Source organism: Xylocopa sonorina, chromosome 15 (assembly GCF_050948175.1).
Source record: "Xylocopa sonorina isolate GNS202 chromosome 15, iyXylSono1_principal, whole genome shotgun sequence".
In the NCBI taxonomy this organism is placed as follows: Eukaryota; Metazoa; Arthropoda; class Insecta; order Hymenoptera; family Apidae; genus Xylocopa; species Xylocopa sonorina.
Window position 1 is genome coordinate 3,110,883 of NC_135207.1, and position 21,699 is coordinate 3,132,581.

Genomic DNA, 21,699 nt, shown 5'->3' on the forward strand with positions numbered 1-21,699 from the left:
AAGAGAGAAATTATTCTCTAAAAATCTAATAAACTAATGATTAAAATAAATTGAGAATGATTTAAAGCAGAGAAATAATGCGAATTGATAAATGTATTTTAAACAACGAATGTGAAACATTTCTTTGTTATGCGATAGGAGAGGTTTTTTTTTGAATTATAAAATATTTCAAACCGTTAAAACGTATTGTTCAAACGTCTTGTTTAATTATTGGTAAACAACATAAAACAATGGCAATGTAAGATGCAGCAACATTACAAGAATAGAAAGGCAGTTTTTTTTGTTCACGAGGACTTCATTGATAATCTAATGATTATTGAACAGTGCCATACCTCAGACGCAAGGACCTCAGTGAGGTGAATTCTCTTTAAAGTTGGTACTTTTTTCTGGTTTTTGCTTACAACTTACATTTGTACATAAGGTATTTTAATTGTGCATATGTGTGTTGAGTGCGTCTATTTAAAAAATCTTACCCATACTATAAAATAAAATATCTGCAAAACAAAATGTGTATGCTATAAATAACAAAATGTATGAACTAAATTTGTAATAATCATTTTTAATAATTTATTATAAAATAGAATCAAGGTTTATTCATATTTTGTTTATCCATTCTCAGGCTCTTCAGCTATATGCAAAGTTTGATCAAAATTCTTGCGTAACAGTTGGATGGTGCCTCCTAGATTTTAGAAAATAATGTACAGTAAAAAGTGAACATATTTATATAACTTTTATGTACATATTTACTTACATAAAAAATAATCTATAAATATTTTAAATTAAAATTGATTGTACATATAAAATAAACTATCACATGTATGTCTTTAATAGCAAATATTTGAATTTAAAAACGGATTATTTTTATACATCAAATCATATTCTTTCTCTTAAATATGAATATGTACATAAATACTAATATTTTAATTATGCTAAGGCAAAACAAAAGAATTTACAATAATATGTGCAACTCTAGCATGCAAGTATCGGACTGCGTCAGAATTTTGCAGAGTTACACGAATAAATACTCACACAAATATATTGCGATATATCACGTACTACATAGTAGTGTTAAACTACATGAAGCGTAAGATTTTATATTTTCAATTTCATAGCATTAAATCACTCTAATCGAAAATTACAACATTTTGCACCACCGAGTGAAATTAAAGACTGTTCATCGCAGCATCCCTCTCTTTACCACTGAAGGAACATTTATCAAAGTTTGCTTGATTCCTTATAATGGCTGGTATCTCGTTATTTAGTAATTCGTGTAACGTTTTCCCATCGTGTTTGTAGATCCATTTACCATTTATAAAATCGTATCGCTTCGGACCAGACTTTGGCGAAGACAACCAAATCTGTTTATTTGGAGTTTGACGATTAATAACATATGTACCGTGAGGATTACCAAATTTTACAGTTAATACTCCATCCTGCAATATTAATTGTAACATTGATAAATTGTATTACTTGAAAGTTTCAATTAATCAATCTCATGTTAATCATAATATGAGTCGTTCACAAGTCAAAGCATTTCATCTGTGCTTACATTTACAATTGCATTTTTTTCGACATAATTATTTTGACTTATGAGTGGTTCATATAATAATGTAAATTCTGTATCTAAAACGTACTCCATACGATACGTCTGCATCTGTTAAATGTACTGCATTCTCTATTAATTGATCAAAGTATTCGGTTAAAGAATCGAGAGTTTCGTCAGAAATTTTCTCAAATTGTAGAGGTGTCAGTTCTCTAAAAAAAATTTCATTTACTCAGAATAAATATTGCTGTACCTTTGCATTAAGTAACTATCTTAGACTACGTATCTTAAAAATTAAGTATCTCTGGCTGGACGTGATCGCACATATAGCTTACTAATTAATATAGTATTGTACGTGTGGTAAACATACATAAAAAATTAAATTTATTTTTGCAAAACATTTGATTGACTTTTTTTCCATTTTTTTTTTAACGTATATTTTACCATAGACATGAGTTCAGCATACAAGTTTATAATAATAATAACAATAATAATAATAATAATAATAATAACAACAAATATCAAATATATACTCACTGAGTAATCGAAAATCCCGTACTATTACTTGAACTACAACGAGCAATTAATTTACAACTTAATACATTTAAATGATTACTTTTACTCGAGTATTTCTCTGGACGTGGTGCAAGATAACCTACAATTTTTCTTCTTTGTACATCGGCTACTTCCTGTGTTAAGCATCTATTTAGAATACTCGATATTGGACGATGCGAGAGGATTCCAAGAAGATTGTTTCCTGTTACGCGTTTACTTAGTAACATGATAAGAATTTGCTGTATATTCTATATTGATCAAACGAGACGCCGGAGGGACATCGCTAATAAGCAATTCGCTATGCGAGATTAGGTTATGAACTGTACGAATGAATTCCTCTACAGAGACGACGCTCTGATCATTTTATCAGATCAATTTCTAGCGTCTGTAAATATAGATCGAGAACTCGTCGATATAAGTATTGCAGATGTACGCGTGTACAGTGATTCTCAGTAATTTTTAGACGCCTCTTACAGGCACTAATACATATTTGGTGTGATGATACAAAGCTTGGTGTGATGGTGGGTGTTGAGTGAGGAGCGCACGTGGATTAGGCCACTGACGAGATTACAGGATGGATCGTCTAATGTCAACGGAATCGAGGTGTTCTACTTAGAAGAAATATCAATTTATTATACGTTTCAAATTTATTTTAGGTAACTCATTCATATATAACTTATTCATATGTATTTATTTCATATTAAAATTTATTTCAATGCTTTCAATACCACAATTTATTCGATCATCAGCGTCGAAATGAAGCACAGGTAACCCTCCTATAACAAGGTGGTTAGGTTCCTAAAAAGTGCCGTGTTGTATGAGACCCAGAGCTAGTACAAAAAGGGGGGGTTACGTTCCAAAAATTTATTAACACTTTGACTAAATGACGTCTATAGCCGTCAAAATCCTTGGTGATCTGTAAGCAAATGACGATTATAGCCGTCGTGAATATTTTAACACTTTGACACGAATGACGTCTATAGCCGTCGGATTTTTGGCGATATCTATACGCGAATGACGGTTATAGCCGTCGTGTATGTTTTAACACGTTGGGTCAAATGACGTCTATAGCCGTCCGATCCTTGGCGATGTGTAGACAAATGACGACTATAGCCGTCGTACATATTTTAATCAATAAAAAAAGAACAGCGTTAGTGCAAAGTGTACTAATACATACACTTGTTAATTATTGAGTAACACATCTAGAAAAAAAGTGATGGAATGCCAGAAAGCATATTAGTTGGGTTTTTTGAGCAAATGACGAGTATAGCCGTCGAAAGTTTTTTGGGAAAAACTGTGGCAAAATGTGATCATTTTCACTTCCAAACATACAACTTACACTCGATTTCATCTGACAGTCATAAACAATCGAAAAAAAAATGTTTCTGAGGAAGATCGTGAAGTCAAAAATGTGCGTCAACGTGTTAGAAATGAAATTAATGTTATAAATGTCAATTTATTATACATTTCAAATTTATTTCATATAACTTAGTCATATGTAATTATATTTATTTCATATTCAAATTTATTTCAATGCTTTATACCACGATTTATTCGATCATCAGTGTCGAAATGAAGTATTAAATTTTTTTTTGCGTATATTTACGTGGCTGGGATATCCTAAGTTTCATCAAATAATCTTTACAGTGAATATGCACTGATTAACTGTAATAATAAAAGGACTTTGCTCTCTTTAATGAATTATAAAACAGTACAATATTAATTTCGTAATAGATTTATAAATGGTTTATTAGTTTAATATTTTCTACTGGATTTTTTAATGCAAGTAGACGTTTGGAAGCTTATAATACCCCTATTTTGCTCAACGAAAAACTGTCCTTCTAATTACTATTTTAAACAAACTTTTCTCATCGCACACTCGCTCCATGCCTTCCATTTGCACACTTTTCGCACTTAATATCGTTGCATATATTATTTCTTTTCTTAATTAAAATTCGTTGCTCTTTTTTTACATCTTCATCGACCCTTTCTTCCCCCTTTTAGTCGCCTCTTACGACAAGCAGGGGATACTGTGGGTGTATTCTGATCCCCACCGCACAGGGATACATTTTATGAGAAAAATTAATGTTATAAATGAAATTTTAAGTAATAAAATGATACTTTGCTGAGACTAAGATCTTAGATTTGCAATGTTCTACTTTCTATTAACTCCCACTTTCTTAACATTCCTCCAAACATTCTTTCAATCGATGATCATCGATCGATCGAATTTAAGTCTTTCGAAAATTAATGTTATAAATGAAACTTTAAGCAACAAGATGATACTTTGCTTAGACTAAGATCTTAGATTTGCAATGCTCCACTTTCTTAACATTCCTCCAAACATTCTCTCAATCGATGATCATCGATCGATCGAATTTAAGTCTTTCGAAAATTAATGTTATAAATGAAACTTTAAGCAACAAGATGATACTTTGCTTAGACTAAGATCTTAGATTTGCAATGCTCCACTTTCTTAACATATTTCTCTAAACATTCGTATACGATCGACGATCGAAGTCTTTCAAAACCATAAATTTAAAAGAATACTATTTTAAATATGTAATCAAATTTTCCCACTTCGTTCTTATAAACATTTGTTTATGCACTTCTATTTGAAACTAAAAATAATTGACCATTAATTGCAGATAAAATGATTACCTCGCCTTGTGTCGTGTGCTCATTTATCCGATTATGGGATTCCCCTAAAGCTGGCGTAGATAGCGAAGGAGGAAGAGGTTTCAAGATCCACAAGAGTCATTGGATTCATGCTTTCACGTTAATGCAATATCGGCAGCTCGTCGAGCAGCTTCTCCTATTTTTCGTTTCCGGATGAGTGACCTTTAGAATTGATACTGATAACTTCCATTGCGACGAATAAGTTGTTATTGTTAAGAAACATGTTGGCTTACAATAATGTTCTCTCCAGTTTCCTATTCGTCGTATTTTTCTTGAATTTTAACAATTTTTTTATACTAGCAAATTCTTACAAATTACCTAAGCTGAAGTTCGAGATTTTAAAGCCACGAGGAATTCGTATATCAATACCAGGTAAGCGAAAATAAGTATAGAATTACACGCGAATTAACACGTATTATAAAAATAGTCATTTTTTCATTTTTGTTATACAGTCATTCTTTAATTTTTAATTATATTATAATCACAGTTAATTGTTGATCATTTTATAATTAGATTGTTGACGTAACTCGAATGTTATAAAAAAAAACTTGTACTATTTTTTAATTTAATCTACTGCCTGTACGTATACGTAGATTGCAATAGAAAATAAAAGTGGTTGGCAATGAATGGTGTGCATCATCACGTACCATTTGTTTGTACTAATAATTCCCCGGGGTACCTGTTAATGCATCTTTTCCTTGAATGTGACTCAGAAGTGAAGATGATCAAACAAACTGTGACTCAGAAATTAAAGACAATGCGAAGGTTTTGCCTCTAATGATCTATCTAATAAAAGAAGTATATAGTTGTGTTATGCTATTGCAAACCATTAAATGTATAGTTGGGACATTTTAGTGTTTAGTTATTCTTTATATTTATTTATTGTATATTTTTTGAGATATATTATTGATATATTATTATATATTTTTTGATTTTCAAGATGATAGATGATCATTATTTTATTTTGTAACAGACGAACCAGGCTTGAGGTTCTTCTCGTTTCAAGGAAATCTTAATAAGGGAATTGAGTTGAATCAGGCTGGACAAATATCCGGTGAAGTATTTTCGAAAAATAATACAAGATGGATTATAGAAGATGAAAGTCTACATTTAGTAGACGGAGACGTTATACATTATTGGGTTAATATACAAGTTAACGATGTAATGCATAATGGAGGAGTTCAAACCTGGACTGCGTGTAAGTATTTTTTATTACAAGTACATATTGATTCTTAATATGTTATGATTTATTTTGGTGTCCATGTAAATCCATTAATCCATTAGAATTATTATGAACTAAATTTTCTACTAAAAGCTGCTGTTTCAGTTGATATGAAAATATAAAAAGTATGATAAATGCAATCATAAAAGTATAGATAATTAATTTTTCGTAATGTAGTATCTTTAAAGAAGCATAAACTTTCTGATAATAAAAAATATCAAATATATAATATAAATAATACGTTTTTTATAATGTTAGCTGGAGGAGAAGACCAACATTTAGAAAGTCCAGAAATTATTACTGGTCAACTAATCTTCGATGAACCTTTTGACGTATTAAATAGATCAATTTGGAGACACGAAGTTAAAGCGCCATTAAGTCCTGTAAGTTAAATATAACAATAACAAATAATTAATTAATTGGATTCCCTTTCGAGTGGAAATTCATTCAAGTCACTTATACAGGATAATTCATTACTCGTATGACAAATTTTTACAGCTGATACTACACTTCAAAAGCAACAATAAAGTTCATATAAACCTAGGTCCAATTTGCAAGACTGACAGAGAAAATTGGGATTTTTGTTTTTCTCAGGGAAACACTAGTTTTACTCATATTATTGATTGCATTTTTCAAACTGTAAGTCCTACAAGAAAATGATAAACAATATTGAAAAGAGCAATAAATTTGCTATTATAATAGTCCCTATTTTATCCTGAAACTTGAAATTAAGTAGAATACAAGAAGCTACATAAAAAATTCCACTTTTCATCCCTGTACGGTTCTAAGAAAAATTCTCTGTTTGTGTTTTTGCAAATTGGACCTATAGTTTTATGTGAATTTTTTTGTTGCTTTTCAAGTGTAGTATCAGCTGTAAAAATTTCTCACATGAATAATGAATCACCCTGTATATTACACATCTATTGCCTTCTTCTCATCTTAATTGCTAGAATTTTAGAGTACTGCTGATTAAATAAAGAAATTTATCAATTTTCACTGAATAGAAAGAGTAAGATAAATTATATCTCTCGTTTTAGAGGTAAGAGAGAGAGAAAGATATATAAGAAGCTATAAGAAAGAGTGAGAGAGATGTTAGCGACCCTACTTTGAAACCCCTGGCGCCATCTCTGTGAAAAGTGCTCAAACTGGTCGCTCAGCGTTATCGACAGCGAAGTGAACTACTCAAGAACTACTAACGCCATCTCTGCGAATAGTACTGAAACTAATGCCTGACTAGTTTCAACGCTTCTCCAAGAGATGGCACTAGTAGTTTTCTGTAGTTTATTTCACTGTCGATAACGCTGAGCGACCAGTTTGAGCACTTTTCACAGAGATGGCGCCATAGGTTCTAAAGTACGGTCCTTATCAACTATCTCACTCTTTCTTACAGCTTTTTTTATATATCTTTCTCTCTCTTACCTCCAAAGCGGGAGATATAATTCATCTGACTATTTCTATTCAATGAAAATTAAGGAATTTTTTTATTTAATCAGCAGTACTCTAAAATTCTGGCAATTAAGATGAGAGAGTAGTGAATCATCCTGTATATGTAATCGTGCGACTTCTCATATTCTTTCTGTTAAATTAAATGATTTTTAATTGAAACCTTTGGCAGCTCGTTCAGAAATATTGGTATCAAATGAATCAAAAGCTGATATTCAGAAGTTAAAGCAAATACCTATAATTTTTAATTTGTATTATTTTAATGATATTTATAAGGTTGATATTTGAGAAATATAATAGTTAACGAATTTCTTATGTACTTTCTATCTTGTAGGATTATGAATTTTGTGTTTACCACAATGAACAACACACATTTTTGACAAAAATCGATAGTGGGAAGCTTCGTATTAAGCCAGTGATGTTGGAAGACATTTATGGTGAAAATATAACTACGTATGGATCGTTAATAGTTAGTGAGTGAGTATGAAAAATTTTGAAAGTACAGATAGTCCTGCAGCACGACATCCTATAACATAGTTTCGCTTTAACACTATAAATGGATATAATATACCGTTTAACGTAAAAAAAGAATAATGAGAAGACTCGTATATTACACGATCACATTATTCTTTTTATTTGCTATGCTTTTTATTTACTATGGTCTAAATTCTAAATAACGTGAATTTTAGCTAATCTCTCACTAAAGAGATTCGTCAGATTTCTTCTCGTTAGTCTCTCTAAGTAATTAGAGACGCCAATTCTGAGAAAATGAAGAAAGTCATAAGTACCAAAATCGAAATGAAATAACGATTCCACTCTTTTTCTTCCTTTGTATTACCTCGAGTACAAACTTATCAGTCACGAACATTATATCAGTATTCAAATTTTACTTTAACTTTAAAAAATTTATGTTTGTTACAGCTGTACTAGTATGATTCCAGCAGAATGTTCACGTAGAGCTTCCTCTTTCAATATTTTACCACCTGTTCTGTCTAGCAGATTAACTACAAAGGAGACCTTCAGTTTTCGATATGGCAAAATTGAAATAAGAGCCAAATTTCCGGAAGGTGATTGGTTGTATCCAGGTAAACGCTTCTTAAACAATAATTCGCAATTTAATACACCTACAATATCTTTGTTCATAAAATACGCACTCAATCTTACAACTTGTCATTTGTGCGTAAGTTTAACATAGCGCTTTTTAAACTTTCTTCACTGATATCATTTCGCGATTCTAGACTTAAATATAAAATAAAGATCTATTAATAAACATTTCCCCATAAATAGAATAAGTAAAAAACTATTTTACTTAAGGATTTCAATCCACTCAACGATATAATAATCATATATCATGTACAATTATAACAGAATTGTGGCTTGAACCAAAGTATAACACTTACGGTGCTGGATATTCCAGCGGACGTGTTATTCTTGGGCTTGCGCGTGGAAATGACAATTTAATTAATATGTCCACTGCTGATATCTTCGATTCAAGAAGACTGGACTGTGGGTTCAGGACAGGCACGTTAATAACCGTCGAAGACCATTTCGTCTCTAAAATAGAAAAAGGAAGCATACGAAGATGGACGAAAGGTTTTCACGTTTACACAACGATATGGAATAGCGATGGCTTCCAGTTCTTGGTAGATGGTGAGGAAATTGGCAAGCTATGTCCTCCATCGAGTGGCTGGATGTATGGGGCCAATTTCGACAAAATGGCTCCGTTTGATCAAGAGGTACATATGTGAAAATATACGATTATTTTTACGCATTTATAAATGTATACTACGTAAACATTATGACAATGAGTTTTTCTAGCACTATATTTAAAATCGTTGTCATGTTTTAATATGAAATCAGTTCATCAGCTAAAGTTTTCAACGTTAGCTTATGACATTTTATCTTAAAATATAAAATATAACAAATAATTAATGCAGGAGCTTTGTCGAAAGTGAATTAAGGAATGTTCATTCAAATTGAAATTTTACTTAATTCTTTACTCGCAGCCCAATAATTTTATATAAAATTTGTTCAGTACTTAAAGTAGCCGCATATTTATGGGATCAATTGTATATATTAAAATATTAATTGACCTCCATTTTATTTTAACAATTCTCATTGTTTTTAATAGTTTTATATCACTATTGGCGTGGGAGTTGGTGGTGTCCGCGTATTTGCTGATGGAACAACTAGTTCAGGATTCAAAAAACCATGGAGGAATATTGATGCTAAGGTAAATATCTTTTTCCTTTACAAATGCTTACACTCATTACCTATCATGTACATAAAAATTTCAAATGACAAAGTACGAACAAATTACCTGTTTATTAAAAAAAAAACATTGTTGCTTTATTTTATGAATGTTTTCAGTAATAATAGAATTTTTCAAACGCAAAATATATAAAGAGGATAAGCAATATTGTTGCAATTTTACTGTAGCTTCTAATTGTAATAAAATGAGTAATATAAATTTATATTACTCTCAATAACGATAAAATATTAATTTGGAAATTTTGATTGGAGATTTCACAATATTCGTTGAACACAATTAATTAATAACGTTTATATTATTTCAGGCAATGTTGCAATTCTGGCAAGCAAGAAATAAATGGTTACCGAGTTGGACACGCGAAAATGGGGAAAAAATCGCTCTAGAGATTGATTATATTCGAGTGTGGTCACTGTAAAAAAAACTGTGTTATAAAAGCTCAAATAAAATACTCAAATAAATGCTAATGAAAAATAGTGAGAAGAAAAATAAATTTGTAAATAAATTGAAACTTACTTAAATTAATTATATATACAAATATTTCTTTCAATATGGTGCGTTAAATATGTTTTAAATAATTGCATATTGTCGTCCAAGATATGTAAATATTTTATCTGCTTTTCAAATTTGTAAATGTAAGAAATAATATAATAATATACATAATTAATATTGTAATTAATTACGATTTGTGTCGTTATTTTGCGTTTTTTTTCTTAAGACAAGATACAACATATTCTGAATATTTTTGTTTAACTTTTACTATAAATAAAACAAATTTTATGTTTCGTCGCGTGAGATTTTAAAATTTTTCGAACAGAGATACAGATATATTTTTATTAATTAAATATGAATATAATATACAAATATACGCAAACAGATACGACGAAGGAATTTCGAACTTGATTCTCGCTTCAAACCGGTTTGTCTTGAATAATAGTAAAAAGAGCAAAGAAATGGACAGCAGCTTCCATTTAGCTTCATTGTATAGTACGCTCGGTCCGAATGTTAATTAGTGGTGACATGATTTTCATATCTTTCATTCTATACCAATTTTAACAAAACTAATAATAGTTTTACATTTTTTGTTGTAAATAGAACGTTTAGGCACCGCATCGAACAATTGTGACAAATATAGTCTTCATATATCGTATTACAAATGACAGGAATACTAGTTATATTTTTATTTATTATAAATATTATTCACTTAAGTTGTGAATTAAGCAGTGACGTACACTATCAATCAAAATATCCTAGTAAGTACAAAAAGCTATGTGTTTGTATATTTGTATAAGGAGCATGAAAATTATTTTCTATTAATTATATACAAAATATGTTTATGAAAAGTACATGTAATCTATGTTCTAATAATATTTGCATGTATTATAAAATTTTCAAATAAGACATATAATCTAATAATTATGTTATTTATAATCAGATATCCTTATTTAATATATATTCTTTAAAAATTGTATTTTTTAAAAGTATTCTAAGAATGCACTTTTACACATTTTCTATGTATATTTTTTATGCTTACAGGATATGAATTCGTTTTACATAAATGTACGGCCAGTGCTGAATTGAATAGAAAACATCAGAATGAAGAAAAATCAAATATTAATCTGAACAAACGCTCCTTTACAATGCAAAATGAAAATATTACTTCCTCACAAATACACTCTGCAACTCATCTTGCAAATTCAAAGCTTACTAATAATGATTCATTTAATAATTATTCTGAAACAAGCAATATGAGAACAAAACGACTTCTTATGGAAAGAATAGCAAAGGCACGATTATGAGCGATTACGATGATTAAATATGAATTGATACACAATATTCCATTAATATCTACGGAAAAAATATTGTTACCAAAACTTGAAGATCTTTGACAACAATTGCAACAAAATATTTATTTCAATAATATCATTATTATTAAAGCAGCAACGTGAATGTGATAATGTTTTAATGATGATAATACTATATTGTGATATAATACGTATATAAAGTTGAAGTTTAGAATTGTTTTAGAAAAAAGCAATATTTCAATCGCCATGTTTAGCAGTATCATTATAGGAAAGAAAACAAAACATATTCATTTATAATTTATTTGACTATCCTCTAAAATAATATTAATATGACTCATTGTTCTAAAAGAGGTGCCTGCTCGATTGTTTCTGGTAAAGTCTGTAGTTCTACCTATAAGGAGAAGGTAAATTACAGCTACTTATATTTTCGATGTGTAAACAAATAAATACTCTCAATTGTACCTTTGTAACTTTCATTGCCACACCTTCAGGAAGATTTCTTTGTATGTATTCTAAAAATGTATCTGCTGTGGAGCCAGTTAAATGGAAAAAGTCGAAATATCTATAATATGTTCTTGTCTCGTATTGAACTCTATGCTTTTTTTGAACATGAACAGCCTTAAGTACCGTTTCTCTCTCGTGTACAGCCTTTCGTGGAGCAAAACTGTTAATTTTAATATTTTACTTTTATATCACTTCTTTCGTACTTTCACAACCATGGATATTTCATGCAATAACTTACTGTCTGGCAATATTAATGTCTAAATTATTTGCTGCCATAATAGTAAATTCTCCGTAACTTTTAAGAACAGCAGGATCATTTCCTCTCACTTCAATTTCCAATTTTTTGTACAATTTATCTGGTTCGGACTAAAATATATCAGATGTTATATATATATATAAATTCAAAAATATTAAAATAAATAAATGTATACTAAGTCAGTTAATTTAAGTTGACTAACTCAAAGTTTTCAAATAATAAGCATTATGTAATATAACATATTGCATACATACAATTATAATTTTACAGTATACATTAATTGTATACATACAAATATAATTTATTAATGTACGACCATAATGTATAATTCATGTACGATCAATTGGAGTAATAATTTTATTTATTTCTATAGCTACTGTATTCTTAGGATATGTATTACCTTGAGGACAAATATCTTTTCGAAGCGCAACAGTTATTGCTAATCTTTCATCAGCTTTATTATTTATTGGTCAAATAATTATTGAATGAACTTGAGCAGATTATCTTAGAAAGAAGAGAAATTTATTATTGCCATACCTCAGAGGGAAGAGCTATGTCGTTCGATGTTCCCGATGAAGCATCAAATGTGATTTCTGGATGTTGCGCAGCATTATCTACATTCTCATCGGAAGTAACATTCAAAGCCTCTTCTGTATCCTTAGACGACTCTCCATTGATAGCAGAAGTCGAAATTAGTGGACGGTGAATTGCATTCACAATATTGCACGAGCTTCTGTTTACAATATTTTGTAGAACAGAAAACGCCTGAAAAATGGTACAGGTTAATTCTAATCTAAATTGCATGTACACTAGCTTTTTAGACAATACATACCTTTGAACGAAACATTTGTTACTTGTACTTGTGTACAAACAAAGTTAATACAATTTTATTGTTCCAAGTGTACCTAAACTTAAATATAACAATGCATATTTTTTCATCTACGTAAATATATTGTAGTTTTCGTATATACTAGGATACACGTGAGTAAACAATAGAAATGTTTTTAGTTTTACAATTGAATAGGTTAGAATGGACGTACTCCCCACTCTTTAACTTACTGTTTTCATACTCGACATTACTAACACTTTAATCGCTTAAATGCATCCAAATTAAGTAAGTATTTAAGTACACTTATATGTATATATATATACATCGAGTCTCATGAGTGGTGCGAAATCTGACTAACACATGTTCACACTGAAGACTGATTGGCGAGTGATATGCAATGGCGAGGCGTCTGTGTTAACACTTTGTTGAGCGGGAGTTTTACACAGAAACTATGTCATGTCACTGGCTATTATTTTGTAATTGAATATGGAAGTAAAAAGTTCTAAATAGACTCCAATAAATTTTATGTGTATCGAATGAAATAAAATTAAACTTACACAAAATTGTGATGAAAACTTAAATATCAAGAAAAGTAATTTTTTTGTTATAAAGCGGACACAATTAAACTTACACAAAATTGTGATAAAAACTTAAATATCAAGAAAAGTAATTTTTTTGTTATAAAGCGGACACAATTAAACACGATACGCCAAGTTTTTGCAATATTCTATATCGCCCTGGGTGTCATAAATTAAAATAGATAATGCGAGTGCAGTGACGAGTTAACTCGTCACTGGACAGCAAGGTGTTAACATAAAGTAAACGCTTTTATAATTACAATTTTATATTGTATTTTTGCATAATGTCGTAATATTAACTTGTTCAATATGATAACAAATTCAGGACAAGCGAGTAACATTTTGCGCTAAAATACTAAATAAAGAATTAATGCAAATAATACATGAAAAGGACAATGTTATATATAATTCTAGAATGTATATATTATTTAAGTAAATTGGGAGAGAAAGTGAGAGAGATAAACTATTTAAGATAGGAATATATTGAAATTTGACAAATATTATGTATATTTAAGTCTGTCAAATAATAATTATTGTTACATGTAATTACATCAATAATAATTTAAAGTGTTTGATGAATGTTTCCTATTTTTGTCAAGTACAATTAAATTCTATTATCCCTTCGTGTAAATGCAATTTTATTTGAAAAGTACAATATAAACTTACTTTTTACATTGTCTCGAAGAAGATATACAGAAAACAACATCGTTTAAATTGTGTAATAGCGTATTATTTAGAATTATTTTGTATATATCTGAAAGTTATCTCGTCATAGTTTTATAATACTTGTATCATATTTGATGATACGTTAAATGGAAAAAGAAATAAAATGGAACAATTGGAAAAATAAAACGTATTTCCATTTCGCATTGCGCACAAAACATGCTCACTGATCATAATCTTATAATGCAAGCTTAAGCATTTTAAGCTTCATAAACGTTTATTTATTTCGTAACCTTTAAATATAATTCATACTGCTTTATTAAAGTATAAGAAACATGTGACTCCCCCTTTGTGACCTATGTAACAAAGTGATGGTAAGAATATCATAACAAACTAAATAGTTGATAATTAACATTATTACTACGTTTAAAAAAAACATAAATTTATTATAGGTCTTTGAACTGAGTTCCAGAAAAAGGACGCTGTGACTGAAAATTCGAATGTTGAAATTGCCATGATCCTACGGTGTTTCCGTTCTGCCAGCCGCTCGATGAAGTTTTCTTTTCGACCTCGTTTTGCGAAAGCCAACGTGATTCCCCGACACCGTTATTTTGCCACTGAGATTTCGTACCATAAGGCACTCCCTTACTTTGCCAATTATCCTTGTATTTTGTCCACGAGTCACCCTGTTGCTCGTTTTGTCTCATCCACGTGGACGACGCACTGGTACTTTCAAATTTAAGCCATCTCTCCTTTAAATCTGGGATACCATCGTCGCCCCAAGGGTCCTTCGCATCTTCTGGTAAATCATTCAGTTCTTCTTTATCGGATTGCTTCCAAGTGTCCTTGAAATTTAGCGATTCCCATCTAGCTTGCTGTTTATTCTCCATCCAAGGCTCTTTGCCAGCGGCAAAACTCTCCTTTCCACGAATATTCCAATTGTCCTTACTATTTCCAGGCATGTTAGATGTCGCCCATCTATTGTTAGAGCCTGATGACCATGTTTCTTTCATCATAGGGTTTGCATTCATCTGTTTCGAGTTCCAAGTATTTCCACCATTATCCCATGCATCATTGTCGATAGAAATTTTAACATTTTCCCATTTTTCTTGACTAACAGTTTTACTACGTCTATCATTAGACGTCATTTGCTTCGCACTGTTATTAGATGGAGCTTTCTCGGTTCGCCACATGTTCTGCTCGACAGGTCGTGCCCAGGTATTTTGTTCGATAGCTCTTCTGCTTGGTATATCCCAGTTGTCAGTAAATTTCTGCGGCAACATTTGCTTCCTTTGCGGGGATTGTTGCCGTCTTGGCATCGACGTTTGTTGTCTTTCTTGTGCTAGTATCTGCCCAATAGAAAGTATAATGTTTTGCGTGTTTGAAGGAATCTCTCTTCTTAGAGGAGACATTGGCCGCTCCCTTGGTGATGCTTGCCTTCTAGACGGAGACACAATGGTTCTTTTCGGAGATAATTCTATTGGCGACGATATTGGCGACACTGGACGATTCATAGTCATTTCACCTCGACGCATTGGCGATAGACGTCTCGGTGATGAAGATCGCCTGGACGGTGACATTCGCCTCGCTGGCATAGTTCGTGGAGGAGACATCTGACGCCTTACAGGAGAGCGTTGTCTGTACATGGACGACATCGGATGACGAAGAGGGGAAAAGTGTCTTCTTGGTGGAGAACATAGACGTCTTGGCGGTGTCAGTAACGGACGTTTGGGAGGAGAAAGTCTTTTTGCAGATGGCATACAGTAATTTGGCGGAGAATTTTGCCTTCTTACGGGTGACATTGATTTTTTTATATTTCCGATTTCGTTCCAACGATTTCTTTCGAATGTTTTGTTTCGACTCCAAGAATTTTCTTGAATTTGTTGCTGATGCATCTTAGTTTCGTGAAATCGTTCTGGTATCATACGAACAGATCTTTCTTCTTTGTAGTTGCTCGGTTGCGCCACTGGCATGACTGTATTCGGTTCTAAAGGTAATAAATTATTATACTTTTTATAGATTGGTTTTGTTACCGACTCTTCGTTATTTACAAATTCCTTGTTTGGTGCTGTAATCACAATATCCTGGGAACCTATTTCTTGGATGTAACGACCCTTTAAAAGAGCATTATCCTGTTTGTTTACCCTTTCGTTTGCGTTCGCATTTTCTGGCGGAGCGATACGATCCCAAACGGAACGCGGAAGTTGACTTTGCAATTTATTTGTTTGTTCTAATACCATATTTAACATATTTTGCAACTGTTTCGCGGTATTTACATCTACAGTAGGCGAAGGTCCGCTTAACTTCTCTTTTGCCATTTCTAACAGAGCTTGATGCTTTTTTACTGTTTGAGCAATATCCGTATCTAATCGATTATTAGACAATCTTTTTCTTAAATCAGTTTGTTCCTTATGTTCTCGCATCTTCTTTTCATATAGGGGATTAAAACGTAGCTGTGGATTTTCTGTGTTCCATTCTTTCTTTTTCTTCGTTGTTGCATCTAATATTAAAAGAAAACAGTTTTTGTTTAAATATTTAAACAAAAGAATAAAAGCAAAATTTAATAAAAATAATACGAGAGAAACACAATAGTCAAATCATACATAGTGGTATATATATTTAACGAATCTTTAAATGTGATTATTTAAAAACAAGGTATTAGAGAAAAAAATGTTAAATAAATTTCTCATTTGCATTTTCTGTTTTTTTTTTAATCTACTAATTGATTAAATATTTTTTAATCTTTATTGACTATAAATTTACCTGTATGCCAAGGTTTGACACCAAACTTATTAAATTTCTTCATTAATTTTTTTGGCGGTGTGTCTCCTTTGTCTGGAGAATGGGCACGTTTTCCTTTGAATTTATTCTTTGGAAATGAATTGTTGACATTTTTCAAGTGAAGAGTTTTCTTCATTAAAATTTTGGATTTTTTAGTAGCCTTTTTCAATGATTTATTAGGATACTTCTTATTCTCCAATTCGGTTGCTTTGTTTGGCATTTTCTTATCTGTTTCACTAGTATTTTGTTCATTTAACTTTTCTTGAGTATGTTTACTTTCTGAATTTTTTGTACTTTCATCTATATGCTTTAGAAGCCATGGTTTATTCAATTTATTCATCATTTTCTTTTGCAGCAGAATGACTGCTTCAAAATTAGGACCGATAGGTAAAGTGTCAACAACACATGCTGAAACTGGAATAAATACTGATCCATGAGTATAGACACCAGGTCGAACCAGTTCTAGTATAGCACGTACTGATTGCTTAGTCAATGTAGTTATCATAACTATTTGTTCAAGGGATGGAATTTGTCGAAGACATGTCATTACTTCGATTGCTGTAAAGTAAACAATGTCAAAGTTATATAATGTGAAAATATTAAATTTTAAAAATATGTTTGTTTGTTTATATACATGTTATATATTTCAAATTATAAGTAATATACCTCGGCCAATATTGGTATTTGCATTGACCACTGCATATGTTTTACGATTTTTTACTGCTGCGGTTATTTTGGACGTTACTTCACTAGGAGATCCCATAATAAACGAAGCATTTTTAATGTTATTTAATTCACATGTCAATTCAGCTTCTTCCACCTCTGACGGGGAATCTACGCCTATGACTTGTTGACATTTCTACAATTAAATCGAGTAAAACTATAGCGAAATTACAATGATTGTTAATAAAAGTATATCCTTCTTACTCACAGATGCCATCATTAATCCGATAAGACCAATTCCGCATCCTATTTCAAGTACTGTCGTTTTTGTAGTAGGCGCAAGGAAATCCATTACTGCATTGGCTACATTTTCCGCTCCTGCAGCATTCGACCAAAAATTTGTTTTCGGTGCAAGTTGCACCTTTAATCCGCCCACAATCTCATCTAAAGCTTCAGATCCTACTAAAAATGTTGTATCCGTGACAGTAACATCATTATATCTGGAATTTAAAAAAAGAGTATGTAATTTTCATTGCCCAGCTAAAAGATCGTGTAATTCAAATACTATTAATTCTACAAAATGTCCTTACTTATTTGTAGATTTACAATATAAAGACTTGACGTTGCAATCTTTTCCAGTTCCAGACTCATAAACTTGCTTCAATCTATCCATTGTAGTGCGACTAATGTTTTCTCCAGTAGCAAATAGCATAAGCTCGTCCATACTGTTACAACGTACTACTAACCATAACCAATCCTGTCTATCTTCATTTTTTGTTTCTGTTTTTGTTTCTATCTCTATTGATACATCGTCAGAGAAATTTTCACTCACAGAATTTTGTGAATTTAACTCTTCTGTTGTTTGAAGAAAATCCTCAAATATCTGTGTTAATAAACATAATTTAAAAGATATACATAAATGACTGAGAAGTTATATAACTTTGCTTAAACTTATTTAAGTTTATTACAATAAATACATAGTTCCAATTCGACTCTTAAAAAGGATAAGATTAATATAAAAAATTATATTTATAGTATAATATTGTATATACCTTTACAGCGCGTAATACAAAAGGTGGAAATTCGGATTTATTATTGGGATTTACGCCCCATACATTGCTTGCTTCCAATTTCCAAACTATATTTGCAGTTTTGTTAAAAAAAGCATCACAATTGTCCATTTTTGTTGAGAGATCGTATACCTTTTTCTTGTTACCTAAATATGATGTACAAATATAATTACTACACCTTTTTGTAAAATAAATACGATTAACCATTCATATTTCATTAGATAACAATATTTAATTCCATAATTTCAAAAGAAATTTCAGTTGAAAACACTGAAACATACTTACAGATAAATTTCCAACGGTTGGTGTACGGTTTATCCAAACTACAACGTCGGGATGGTTTCAATGTACATAGAGGTGAGCCATTTATTTTTTCTTGGTATTCTAACCATTTCTCGTAACACGGATAAGAAATTCCTAAAACCCTAGCTACTTTTGTAAGCCGTTCCTTTATGATTATTTCTTTTTGAATAAACTACAAAAAAAAATAAACAAAATTGATTTAGCAATTGCGAATAATAAATTTATATCCTAATCGGTTATTTATTCATGTATACTACCTTTTTATCATACCAATCACTCTTCAAAGACTTATCTGCCTTTAGTTGTACTTCGAGGTCTTTGTTTGTATCGGATAATGTTTTGTTAACAAGATTTTCATTCGTTTCAGTTTTTACAACAGACTTGTTACTTTCCAAACTAGAAGATTCATTTTTCATAACTTCTTCTATCGATTGATTTTCCTCTTGCGTTTGGAAATCAACAGAATCTAATACAATGTTTTCAATTTCATCTAAAATATCCTCATCAATATCTGTTTGATGATCCAATCGATCACAAGTGATATCAACATTAACATTAGTTGATTCTGTATTCGATTGTTGCGAGCACTCTTGTTTTATATCCAATGTATTTTCCTTAATATTATCAGATTTTTTATTATTTGATAATGTGTTATCTGTTAAAACTTCTTTGTCATCTTTATCATTTATAATTACATTCTTTATATTTGTATCCTTATCGTTCTCTACGCTTGTATTCTCTATGATTATGTTGTTCTCTACATTCGTATCATCATTCTTTCCCACTTTTATGTCATTATTCTTTTCTATATTTGTATTATTACTTTCATTATTCTTTTCCATTTTTATATCCTCATCCTTCCCTAAATTTACATCCTCACCTTTCACCGCGATTATAACATCATTTTTCTCTACGATCGCAATGTTGTTTTCAACTGTATTTGTCTCATCAGTTCTGTCTCTAGTTATATCATCATTTTTCTGTATCTTTATAACTTCATTCTGTTCTGTACTGTTATTTAATTCGCTAGTAGCAATACGCGTCCCGTTCGTAGCCTCTTGTTCCACGTCCGTGTTTTTCAAACTTTTAAATTGCGCGACATCCTCTTCTTCGGTACATTCGTCTACCACTTCGTAGTTTTCTCCTTCAATCGTAACCTCTGTATTTTCTACAACAAACGTACATGCGTATATATAGATATACATTTTCCTTAATACGATTGTATACGTGCGCTCACTCGTACATCTCAGATTTTTATCTTTTACAATTGCAAGTTCATTTAGAGATACAAAATTAGAACATTATTATGCCATAATATGAATATCCTTTTAGAAACTTAATTTTTAACAAGAAAATAGCCGTTCTGAAAATATACACAGAAACGTGGCGCGACACGAAGAATGAAAGATGAAAACTTACCCATTTTGTTATCGTTATTTAAATGTAAATGTTCAATTTCACGATTCGCAAGACAAATGACACTCGGACTAAAACGTTATTAGCGTTGCATGTGGTATTGATAACTGATCTTATGACCCAGCTAATACATACGCAGAATTAATAAGCGAATAGAATCAGGACAAAGCTTTTGTCAAACATTCCACTGTTATTGTACCTCTCGAACTTATCGTGTACATTTCATCTGCACGTAATGTTCACAAAAGTAGATCGTTTACCACGTACGAGGGTACGTGTCTGTGCATATGTAGAAAGTGTGTTGCAGCGCTAATTTCTTTATATCATATTCTTATTGTATGTACACCTCGATTCGTTGCAAGGATTTTACATAATCCACGCTTTATTGCATAGCACTACTCTATGCCAAGTAAAACTTAATCGCGCGACCAGCAATGGCGAACAAGGCGTTCCGAAAACAATTGAGCGGTGCGAGATTAAAAATTTTAGTTTCTCCCCAAACTGTAATATAATAAATAAATATTGACAATTACATTTTGCTCAATATATATTATAATATTATTATCGCTAAATGTTTCTTGTATCGTATGTAATATTATTAAAATACGACGATATACGAAATTCGAAAGACTCTAGAATCATTGAAGTTGGTAGTTACCTGATATACAAACTGATACATTTTAATTTCAATTAATTACATATATAAATAATAGAGTTCAATATAAGTAACAATTTGGACTGAAGTTTATTTTATCGAATTCAAAATTATTAATTTTTTAAATTTTCTATAGAACGTGCTTTTAGGGAATTTTATACATTATGTGGACACTATGTTGGTCATTCGTAGTCCAACTGTTGCGTTATCACTTGAAAGTGGCTTTGAGTGCAATTCGATACGATTATATTTATCGAATAACCGATAGAATAATCGAAGAACAGAATTCAAAAATTTGATTATGGGCTTGTTAAGGCATACTATCTGGAATAACAAGGGAATCGTATTGAAAAGTGAAATGAACGAGGAAAATTTTGGACGAAAATATATTCCTCGAGGAATCTTCAATACTAAGAAATTGCATAATTGATTGATTGTTTTCATTCGTATCGCGTTAAGATTTAT

General features: G+C 31.0%; 7 protein-coding genes and 1 long non-coding RNA gene across 8 annotated transcripts in view; 4 read left to right on the plus strand and 4 right to left on the minus strand.

The window, feature by feature from the left end:
* Positions 1-21,699, plus strand: part of LOC143430877 (thiol S-methyltransferase TMT1B-like) — a 257,467-nt gene that overhangs the window by 49,833 nt on the left and 185,935 nt on the right. The window lies entirely within an intron of this gene.
* Fh (frataxin) lies at positions 557-2,400 on the minus strand. Its single transcript, XM_076907349.1, has 4 exons — positions 2,081-2,400; positions 1,635-1,755; positions 1,030-1,433; positions 557-679 (listed from the first exon to the last, which is right to left on the minus strand). Exons 1-3 carry the CDS (start codon positions 2,323-2,325, stop codon positions 1,164-1,166), a joined length of 636 nt encoding a protein of 211 aa, XP_076763464.1. The 5' UTR covers positions 2,326-2,400; the 3' UTR covers positions 557-679; positions 1,030-1,163.
* LOC143430764 (uncharacterized) lies at positions 2,708-4,934 on the plus strand. The gene is made up of 2 exons (XR_013102648.1): positions 2,708-2,754; positions 4,747-4,934. It is a non-coding gene; the product is annotated as an uncharacterized LOC143430764 (long non-coding RNA).
* Positions 4,878-10,142, plus strand: LOC143430762 (beta-1,3-glucan-binding protein). The gene is made up of 8 exons (XM_076907177.1): positions 4,878-5,149; positions 5,751-5,975; positions 6,258-6,382; positions 7,777-7,919; positions 8,364-8,527; positions 8,811-9,178; positions 9,574-9,675; positions 10,019-10,142. Exons 1-8 carry the CDS (start codon positions 4,999-5,001, stop codon positions 10,127-10,129), a joined length of 1,389 nt encoding a protein of 462 aa, XP_076763292.1. The 5' UTR covers positions 4,878-4,998; the 3' UTR covers positions 10,130-10,142.
* On the plus strand, positions 10,602-11,667 carry LOC143430763 (uncharacterized). The gene is made up of 2 exons (XM_076907178.1): positions 10,602-10,726; positions 10,807-11,667. The coding sequence occupies exon 2, from the start codon at positions 11,238-11,240 to the stop codon at positions 11,508-11,510; it is 273 nt and encodes a 90-aa protein (XP_076763293.1). The 5' UTR covers positions 10,602-10,726; positions 10,807-11,237; the 3' UTR covers positions 11,511-11,667.
* Mrps10 (mitochondrial ribosomal protein S10) lies at positions 11,800-13,264 on the minus strand. Its single transcript, XM_076907020.1, has 7 exons — positions 13,109-13,264; positions 12,814-13,041; positions 12,677-12,720; positions 12,452-12,473; positions 12,259-12,386; positions 11,979-12,180; positions 11,800-11,907 (listed from the first exon to the last, which is right to left on the minus strand). Exons 1-7 carry the CDS (start codon positions 13,121-13,123, stop codon positions 11,851-11,853), a joined length of 696 nt encoding a protein of 231 aa, XP_076763135.1. The 5' UTR covers positions 13,124-13,264; the 3' UTR covers positions 11,800-11,850.
* LOC143430550 (uncharacterized) lies at positions 14,605-20,009 on the minus strand. Its single transcript, XM_076906881.1, has 8 exons — positions 19,421-20,009; positions 19,146-19,335; positions 18,843-19,006; positions 18,381-18,673; positions 18,059-18,290; positions 17,794-17,986; positions 17,110-17,685; positions 14,605-16,846 (listed from the first exon to the last, which is right to left on the minus strand). The coding sequence occupies exons 1-8, from the start codon at positions 20,003-20,005 to the stop codon at positions 14,793-14,795; spliced, it is 4,287 nt and encodes a 1,428-aa protein (XP_076762996.1). The 5' UTR covers positions 20,006-20,009; the 3' UTR covers positions 14,605-14,792.
* LOC143430646 (uncharacterized) lies at positions 20,012-20,586 on the minus strand (the record flags this gene model as incomplete). The annotated part of the gene is made up of 3 exons (XM_076907021.1): positions 20,583-20,586; positions 20,401-20,421; positions 20,012-20,331 (listed from the first exon to the last, which is right to left on the minus strand). Coding segments are annotated over exons 1-3 (345 nt in total), but the record flags the coding sequence as incomplete, so codon positions are not given.